The sequence below is a fragment of the Cricetulus griseus genome, chromosome 4 (genome assembly GCF_003668045.3).
Source record: "Cricetulus griseus strain 17A/GY chromosome 4, alternate assembly CriGri-PICRH-1.0, whole genome shotgun sequence".
In the NCBI taxonomy this organism is placed as follows: domain Eukaryota; kingdom Metazoa; phylum Chordata; class Mammalia; order Rodentia; family Cricetidae; genus Cricetulus; species Cricetulus griseus.
The window spans coordinates 115,943,591-115,953,355 of record NC_048597.1 but is presented as its reverse complement, the minus strand read 5'-3'; the positions used below and the strand labels follow the sequence as shown (position 1 = coordinate 115,953,355).

General features: G+C 50.2%; 1 protein-coding gene, 1 non-coding gene and 1 pseudogene across 2 annotated transcripts; 1 reads left to right on the top strand and 2 right to left on the bottom strand.

Moving 5' to 3' along the window:
• Nucleotides 1-204: 204 nt before the first annotated feature.
• Nucleotides 205-308, top strand: LOC113835705. Its single transcript, XR_003485389.1, has one exon. It is a non-coding gene; the product is annotated as a U6 spliceosomal RNA (small nuclear RNA).
• An 836-nt stretch (nucleotides 309-1,144) lies between these two features.
• Nucleotides 1,145-5,490, bottom strand: Mogat3 (monoacylglycerol O-acyltransferase 3). Its single transcript, XM_027416218.2, has 7 exons — nucleotides 5,179-5,490; nucleotides 4,837-4,944; nucleotides 4,314-4,384; nucleotides 3,655-3,859; nucleotides 2,859-3,033; nucleotides 1,843-2,045; nucleotides 1,145-1,756 (listed from the first exon to the last, which is right to left on the bottom strand). The coding sequence occupies exons 1-7, from the start codon at nucleotides 5,249-5,251 to the stop codon at nucleotides 1,602-1,604; spliced, it is 990 nt and encodes a 329-aa protein (XP_027272019.1). The 5' UTR covers nucleotides 5,252-5,490; the 3' UTR covers nucleotides 1,145-1,601.
• On the bottom strand, nucleotides 5,267-7,167 carry LOC118238736 (annotated as a pseudogene).
• Between the last annotated feature and the right edge of the window lie 2,598 nt (nucleotides 7,168-9,765).

Here is a 9,765-nt window from a genome sequence, read left to right as displayed (position 1 = left end):
ATCTTTTTTTAATATAATATTATTTTATTAATTTGGGGGGAGATTTTATACATGTATAAATATATTTCAATTATATAACCCCCCTTTCTCTCTCTCTCTCTTCATACCTCAGCGATTCCAGTTTGTGGTACCCATATACTTATGAATATGGATAGATCTGCTGGAGTAGGTCTACACCAGGGTCGATACCCTTAAAACTGCCTCGTGCTCGTTTTGGCACCACATATACTAAAATTGGAATGATACAGAGAAGGTTAGCATGGCCTCTGTGCAGAGATACACAAATTTGTGAAAACTGTCTCTCTCTTCTCCAGAAGCCTTCAGCTATCCAGAGCTCCTCAGCTAGGGGAGGGGTCTTGTGGCTCCTCCCCCTGCAGTACTGGCTTGACCTTGTGCAGCAAACCCAGTTGGTGTGAGTTTATGAGAGCAAGGTCCTATTGCATCCAGAAGACACTGTTTTACTCCAGTCTGCCCTGACCTCTGACTCTTAGTCTTTCTGCTCCCCTCTACCTAGATGGTGCCTGCATCTAGATGGTGTCCTAATTAGGGCTGAGCACTCAGTTGATGTTTGTTCTCTGTGCTTTGTTTAGTTAAGTTTCTACCTGAACCATTGTCCACTCCACAAGGAGCTTTTCTGATAAGGTCTAGGAGTTGCACTGATCTATGGGTATGGAGACACACAGACTTAGAGGGCAGTTTCATAGTATGTCCATCACCCTTGGGGATGGGGTGAAGCTTAATGCTTGCTATGGGAGGGTGAGGTGACCATACTTGTGTAAATAATTCTGATGAAACTCACTGGATCCCTAAGTGCAAACAAACAAACAAATGAACAAAAAGACTGGAAAGTAGAAGACAGATCAGTCGGAAACAGGAAGGGAATAGGACCAGAGAGGGTCATGGGTGTGAGTATGATCAAATACATTGTATACATGCATGAAAATGTCATACTTTGATAGATGCTGGGTGTGGTGGCGCATGCCTTTAATGCCAGCACCCAGGAGACAGGCAGGTCTCTGAGGTCAGCATGGTCTACAGAGTGAGTTCTAGGACAGCCAGAGCTTCACAGAAAAACAAATACTAACCAACCAAACAAAAAACCCCAGTAGTTGAGAGTTTTAGATTCATTTATTTTATGTGAATGAGTGTTTGCCTGCATGAATGTGTGTGTGTACCATGTGCCTGCCTAGTGCCTGTGGAGGTCAAAAGAGGACAATGGATCCCTTGCAACTAGAGTTACGGGTGGTTGTGAGCCTCCATATGGGTGTTGGGATTCCAACCTGGATCTTCTGCAAGAGCAACAAGTGCTTTTAACTATTGAGCCATCTCTCCAGGCCCATGAGATGTGCTGTTGTGTATAATTAACATATGTTGGTAAATACTTAAGCAAATAGAGTAATGACTTAACTGAGGTCAAAAAAACAGCCAAGATTCACTGGGAAGAGACTCAGGGTCAGGGCAGAGACCGCGACTGGGGGAGGGAGGGCACTCTGGAGCACCTTGGGATGGGGTTGGCCATGTTCACTGCAGAATTAGCATTTATGAAGGAGTGGAGCATGCCTTGGTGGAAGTCTCCAGGCCCAGGGTTCGGGGTCTCAGGTCTAGTAGAAGGTAAGGTGGGTGGAGGCAGGGACACCATGGGCCTCCTTGTGGTCTTCGAACAGTTGTTCCAGAGCCTTCATGTAGAGTTGGTGATAATGGTCCACGTGGTCTTCGGTGGGTGTGAGGCTTTGGGGCACATGGATAGGGCGGCCCACTGCAGGGAGGGGAGACCGGATGAGAAGGCTCTCCTGCTGCAAATGGAGCTGACAGGAACTCCCTTCCCCAGAGACCTCCACTCACCCACAGTAGTGATAGGCTGGGCAAATGGTACCAGACCCCAGGATTCGGCTGAGAAGAGACTACGGCCCCAGAAGATGCAAGGGGAGAATCCCATAAGTCTCTTGAAGGCAACTTGGCACCGATACTGCCAGGAGTTTTGGTCAAAGGACTTGGTTCTGTAGATATCATTCTCCCCAAAGGAATACACAGGCACAAGGGAGGCCCTGGGAAGGATGGCGAGAGGGAAAAAAGGCTTGTTGTAGTCTCCTCTTGCCTAAGTCTCCCAGGCTGCTCTGTCTCACCACACCCGGCTCCAAGCCATCCATTGCATTGAGATAGGGCTGAGGATCTGGCGATATTGCCCAGACAGTGAAGTGCTTGCTATGGAATGGTAAAGACCGGAGTTTGATTCCCAGATGCAAAGGATGGTGGTGGAGAGACCTGGATTCGAGTCTCAGCACCCACATGGTATCCCCACAGCTGTCTCTAACTGCAATTGCAGGAGATCCAATGCCCTTTTCTGGTCTCCTTGGGCACTGCATACACACAGCGCATGGACAGACGTGCAGGCAGGCAAACACACATGCACATAAAATTAAAGACATTTTTGAAAATCCAGGTGTGGGCTGGGAAGATGGCTACGAAGTTAAGAGTATGTGCTGTTATTACAGAGTTACCACTGTGTTGAGCAACTCACAGTTGGCTGCCTGTAACTCTAGACAGGGGATGTGATGCCCTCTTTTGTCCATGTGTGTGTGTGTGTGTGTGTGTGTGTGTGTGTGTGTGTGTTATAGATATTTCTCTATCTCTCTATCTCTCAGGTAGAATACTCACCTGGCATGCATGAAGCCCTGGATTGCCTCCCCAGCACATATAACCCCGACATGATGGTACACACTTATTGTAATCCCAGTACTCAAGAGGTGGAGGCAGGAGAATCAGGCGTTCTAAGTCATTCTCAGCTACATAGTGAGTCCAAGGACAGCCTGGGCTACATGTTACAAAGCAACCTGTGAAGAATCTGCAGCTCCACTCACCCATGCCTTAGCGCCAGTCGCACAAAGCCTTTGCGTGTTCTCAGTGCCAGGCGGTGCTCCCCTGGAGCAGCATACAGGGATTCCTGGGCACCCCCAATCAGGATGGTCACTGCCTGGCCAAGCTGGGCCTGTGACAGAATGAAGTCCAGACTCTGTCGACTCACAGGACATAACCCTGTGGACAAAAGTGGGCCACTGCCACCACCTCTCCCCAGCTCCCTGGCCCTCCCACCTCCACTCTTCCATACAGAAAGAGTGAGCCTGGCATCCTGTTCTTTGTTCCCTGTATCCTGTACAACACACTTGGGGTCCCCCTCTGAGTAGGACCAATGCCCAAGCGGGTTCTCTTACCCAAGTAGGGATTTGCTGCGTGAGGATCTTTTTAGTTATGGAGGGGATGCCCTGTAATCCATGGGCACTTTCGTCTCTGTTACTGGGTTTACTCTGGCCAAAAGTGACTTAGGGGAGTAAAGGGTTTATTTCAGCTTATAGGTTACAGTCCGTCGTTGTGGGAAGTCAGTGCAGGAACTCAAGCAGGAGCTTTAAGAAAAAACTGTGGAGGAATTTTCTTTACAGGCTCATTTGCAGAGTCATGCCTAGCTAACCTTCTTACACAGGTCCAGGGAATGCTGCTGCCCGCTGTGCACTGGGTCTTTCTACATCAACTAATAATTGAGACGGGTCTCCCACAGACATATCCACAGGCCGACCTGATCTGGGAAATCCCTCAATGAGACTCCCTTCTCGAATGGCTCTAGGCTGTGTCAAGCTGACACAAGGCTAGGATAAGGCTCACCATTGAACATGAGGTATTCTCGATAGATAGGAAGATAGAAGACTCCTGCCAGGGTGGCTACCCAAGGCTTAAGCCCAGGAAAGAGCTGGAAGAAGGCATTGCAGTCAGTGGAGAAATTACAAAAGATTCCTGTGGCCATTATCCCGTGGGGGTGGGCACCCAGCACGTAGTTCCGGTCAGCTGGCAGCTCTGCCGTTTTCAGTAGCTTTGAGGTGTTTGGGGAGATGTGGGGAGGAAGAGGCACAGAAGACAATGCAGGGTCAGGTGAGACTGTTCACACACGCTGAGTTTAATCCCTGGGACCCCCATGGTGGAAGAAAACTGGATTCTGACTGCTAAGGGCAAATGGAGGCATGCACAGGCCCCTCCCCACCTCCAAATAAGTAAACTGTAAACTTCAAAAAAATTAAATTTAAAAAGCAAATAAAAAAGATACAAGATAGAATACAATAGAAGAAGATACAAGATAACCGCTGGGAAGAACGTCCTTTACCCCCAAGTTCAAGGTCCTAAGATGGGGTTAAAGGCACAGGGACCCCATCTCACATATCACCCCATCCCTGAGCTCAGACATCCAGTGCAGGCTCCAGCATGGAGGAAGGTGAGTAGGTGGCAGAGAGGAAGGAGACTGATGGTCTTCCCAGAGTTTGGACTTGCACCTTGATAGGGAAATAATCTCTTTGGTGTTTCCAAACTGTCCACTTTCGCATCCACCTGCTGTGCCTTCCACCTGCACACAGAGAGATGGGGCAGGATGACAGGGTTCCCTGGGAAAACTGTATCTTCTGGACCAGAGGCAGATGGCCCAAGGGTCAAGCACTTGCCAGGCAAGCAAAACAACCAGAGTTCAGATCCCCAGAACTCATGTAGCTGCCAAGTGGGCATGAAAGTCACTGTAATTCCAGCCTCAGAAGGTGGAACAGGAATCCCCAGAGCATGCTGGCTACTAAAAACAGCCACATCAGTGTGCTCTAGGTTTGATTGAGAGACCCTGCTTCAGTGATCAAGGTGGAAGAGTAACAGAATCAACCTCCAGTCTCCACAGGCAGCAGGTGAACCCACATACCTGCACCCACACACATTTAAAAAGAAAAACAAAAACAAAAAACCCACATTCGGGTGCAAACACACAGACAATGGAAAAGCATGTCTCATGACCAGAGGTTGATGTCCAAGACTTACCTTGGATGGGTGTGTTCCAGTCCAGGTACAGCCACACCAAATAGAGGAAAGAGAAGGACCAGAGCCGGGTAAAAAGGAGCAAGAAGACCAGAAGGGTACAGAAAAGGCCTGGGTGACAGGGGAAAATGACTCAGCTTTTGTCATGCAGTCAACCAAAACAATCTGTTCCCTCCCCTCCACCCCTGCTGAGCAGCCCTGCGGTCTCCTCTGGCCCTTTCCTGGTACCTGGAGCCCACAGGGGTAACAGAGCAGACAGATGGCCTCCAATGTCCTTTCCCTAGCTTCCTTGTCTCTGGGCCCCCCTGCCTGCCCTGCTTCCCAAGCCTCTCCAGTCACTCTTACCCATGAAGAGAAAAGTAAGCACATATTGGTAAGCGCCTATCACTTCAAGCAGTTGCTTCTGCTGTGTTTTCATGGTGAAAGCCAGAGGCTATGGGACAGCAGTCCCAGTGGCCTCCCTTTGCACCAGGACTCCAGGACGCAGGAACTGGAGAGGGTGAAGGTTTGGGAGTGTGATCTCACAGGGAGCAGTTCTCCTCTGGGATGATCAGATGTTGGACCTGGAGCCCCAGAACTTTTTAGACTCCTTCTTGAACTGATCTTTGAACTTCCTTGGTCAATGAGTCTGGGCAGGCTACTGGGAGGAGCTCAGAGTGCAGAAGAGACAACACTGGCCTCCCTGGTGACTGAGGCATTAAGGTAGGGAGTAGGCAAGAAGCAGCTGGCCAACCCACCCAGTGACCCACAGGGCCCCATGGGTGGGGACCTGAGACTTTGATGTCCAGCATACAGGCCAGGCAGGGCTGGAGGACCCAGACAAGCTGGCAGGCACTGGCAATGCAGTCTGTTTTCAGGTCCCTGGGAGTGGTCAAGACTACCAGAATCAGTGGGAACAATGGGGTCCCCTGACCTGTGGTCATCTCTCCCTCCCCTGAACTTGTACAAAATACACAAATGCTTCTTGTCTGTTTCCACATTTAATTCCATCCCCCACCCCCAACCCCTGCAGTCAGGAAGGCCAGGACACAGGGACACGGACATGCCTAGGTGAGAACAAGGTGTTGATCAGCAGGGACACTAAATCGTTTCTTGTATCCCTCAAACAGCTGTATGAGCCCCTCTACATACATACAACTGGTGCAACTGATCCACCTGATCCTGGCTGGGCCTCGGGCTTCGCTGGACTGGAATTGGGCACCCACTGTAGAAGAAACAGGAGGGGAGAAGACTTGACTGTTAAGATGTCCCTAAATCTCCCACTAACAGGGGATCAGGCCGGACAGCTTGGACTCGTGGACCAGAGAGCTAGGATAGACATCAGACTTTAAGGGAACAGTCCCCCTTGTGGGAGAGGAGAGAGACATATGACTCACCCACGGTGTGGATGGGCACACGGAAGGGTATCAGGAGACCCAGGCAACCATGAAAGAGAGGCAGGGCCACACTCAGCATCGCGTGAAGAGCTTCCTGCACCCTCCGCACCCAGGAGCCTGGCGGGTTGGGATACTGCTAGAAGAGCTCATTCTCTCCAAAGGAGAGAAACCCTGGAGGAGCAGGAAGAGACACGCATTAAGCTGACTGGAGCCTGAGGGTACCGCGCTCCATGCTCCTCTCTTGCAGGGCAGCTCCGGTGGATCCACCCTGCCGCCACCTGCCCAGGCTTTGCCTCCAAAGCTTGCAGGGGGCCTCCCACAGCAGTACAGCCCCTGGCCACCCTCGGGGCGGGACAAGAGATAGGAAGAGAGACTAACCCTGGGTGAGGAGGGCAAAGGCTGGGATACTTGGACACCACCAAGAGAGAGGCGAAGACAGGCACCCCCACCCCCACCCTCACCCCGGCGCCCGGGATCCTGAAAAGGGTTTCCTTACCACTGGTCATGATGTAATCTCGGAAGAGAGGCACTTGGAACCAGCATGGCAGCATGAGCAGGTGTGATGTGAGACCCGGAAAGAGGCGAGAGAAGCCTGTGGCCTCTGTACAGAAGTTGCTGAAGGCCCCAACAACCAGGACCCCGTGAGGATGGAAACCAAAAAGGTAGTTTTGGCATGGATCCAGCCCGGCCGTTTTAACCAGCTGGAGAGCAAAGGTTACGGATGTTATCATGATTCCCAGAGAGGAACAGCTTTGGAGGTGGGAGAGGGAAAGCCGCATTTGTCTCTTGAAACCCCACCCATCCATCAATCCAGCCCACTGTCTGGGATCCTCACCGAGATGGGGAAGTAGTCTCGGAAATACCTCTGGATTGCCCAGTTCCGGACCCAAGCAGAACCGCGACCCCCCATCCTGGGTGTGTGTCTGTCTCTGTAGAGCCAGGCCAGGTAAAAGACCATGAGGGTCCAGGCCTGGCCTAAGGAGGCTAGGACCAATGCCACCAGGCAGAACAGAGCTGAAGGACAAGATACAGAGGCATGCTAAAACCAATGTGTCGGACTTTGGGGAGCCGGACTTTGGGGAGCCGCCTGGGGAGTGGAGGGTGGATGGGGTGGAGGGCAGGTGAGAGGTTGGGGGAAGGGGAGGGAGAGGAAGAAGGGATTGCCATGTGAAGCAAGCTTGTACCTAATTTGAACTAATAAAAAAATTACAAAAAAAAAAAAAAGAAGAACCAAGGTGTCAGAGCAAGATGGCTGAGATAGTAAAGGCGCTTGCTGCCAAGCCTGATGACCCAAGTTCGATCCCCCAGTCTTATATAATGAAACGACAGACATGATTACTTCAAGCTGTCCTCTGTTCTGCACATATTTGCTGTGGCGGGGACATGCCCACCCCACAAATAAATATATAAAATAAAAATATTTTTAAAAGAACCTGAATGTTTAACCCCTTTCCTCCCCTCTGACTGACTCTCCCAAGCCCAGACTCCTTCTAGGACCCCAGAGATCCTACTCTGTCTCCTTGGGATCATGGGCAAGGAGAGTACCGACAGCCAGGTTTGTCTGACTCCGAGGCCTTTGGGGGCTCACCAAGTCCCAAGGATGAAAGACCCACTGAAGCACAGCAAAAACTTGGAGACTCAGCTGCAGGGGACCTGACGAGACCTCCATGTTCTAGAGGGGAGGTCCACAGGGGCAAGCACAGCTTATGTACACACACCCTCTAAAACCCAGTCCTCTGACTTTGATCCCGGGGGCCTGAGCGCACCCCCACTTCTGCCCCCTGCTCTGACCCTACACATTGAGCCACGTGGACAGTGAACTGTGAACAGGGGCAAGGCAAAGCTACCTCTCCCTGAGCTTGCAGGAGTTGACCAATAATAACATGAAGTGGGAATAACTCAGGGCGTGGCCAGGAGTCTGGGGCAAGGTGTTTGAACTCCACAGCAGCTAGGGCTGGGGTAGAGATCTGACATGTGTTGTGTTGTGAAGGCCCCATGGGCGTTTACAAGAACAAGTTTGAAAATTCGTAGTCACTGCCTGGGTCTAATTAAGGTCAAATTCCCAAGGCTAAACTGGGTGGTGGTGGTGCTCATCTTTAATCCCAGCACTTGGAAGGCAGTGAGTTCGAGACCAGCCTAGACTATAGAGTGAGTTCCAGGACAGTCAGAACTCTTTTTTTTTTTTTTTTTAAGATTTTATTTACTTAGTATGTGTACAACATTTTGCTTCCATGTATATCTGCACACCAGAAAAGGGCACCAGATCTCATAAATGGATGGTTGTGAGCCACCATGTGGTTTCTGGGAATTGAACTCAGGTCCTGTGGAAGAGCAGTCAGTGCTCTTAACCTCTGAGCCATCTCTCCAGTCCCAACAGCCAGAACTCTTACACAGAGAAACCCTGTCTCAAAAAAACAAAAAACAAAACTTCCCAAGGGTATAGGCATCAAGAGGCAGCTGTGGAGTCTGCTGACAGCTCTAATGTCCAGCTGTTGGAGCATACTGTCTTCAGGCACAACGAACCTTCCTTACCATTCTGAAGTCACACAGGACCTACACACAATCTGGAGAAATAACTATCATCCAGAGAGGGGGAGTGATGGGTACAGAGCATCTGGAGAGATGGCTGGGCAGTAAGAGTACTCACTGCACTGGGCCGATGGCTCACACCAGCACTTGGGAGGCAGAGGCAGGTGGATCACAGTGAGTTCGATGCCAACCTAGACTACAGAGTGAGTGCCCAGACAGCCAGAGCTACACAGAGAAACCCTGGTGTTTTTTTTTTTTGTTTGTTTTGTTTTTTTTTTTAAAGAGCACTTACTGCTCTTGCAGAGGACCTAAGTTTGATTCCCATGTCCATGTTAACTGTCTCACACCTGCCTGTAACTCCAGCTCCAGGGGATCTGATACCCTTTCTTGGCCTCCACAGGCACTGCACACCCTTGGAAATGTGTGTACACACACATAAGCACACACAAATAAAAATAGATATTTTCCATGACGATTTTAAATTGTTTTATAATTAATCATGTGTATGGGGAGGGAGGGAGAATGCAGGTACCCTTGCAGGCCAAAGGCATCAGGTTCTCTGGAGGTGAAGTTACAGGGGGTTGTTAATAAACATTTATGGATCCCTGGTAGTAGGTTTCTCTGCCGATGCAATAAATCAGATCAAGCCAAATTAATAAAACCAAGTTTAATCTGAGCAAAGCACTCCAGGTGACTCACTGGAAAGGGTGGAGAGAAATCACATTGTAGGTCTATGGACAGGAGCTTAAATACCCTGTAGGACCAGTGTTGAGCAGCTCCAGGGAGGAGCCGCCACTTTCTGAGGGGCAGTGTTTGGAGGAGGGGTGTTGAGGCAGAGCTTCCAAAGGAACAGTTGTGACCTGTCTGACCCAAACTCAGATTCTTTGGGAAAGCAATATGTAATCGTAATGGCTGACCCATTCCTCCAGTCTCTAAATAAATCTTTTTTAAAAGAGTTGGGGGAGGGTTAGGGTGATAACTCAGTCAGCAAAGTGTTTGCCTTCCTGAGTTTGCCGCCACCCCTCCC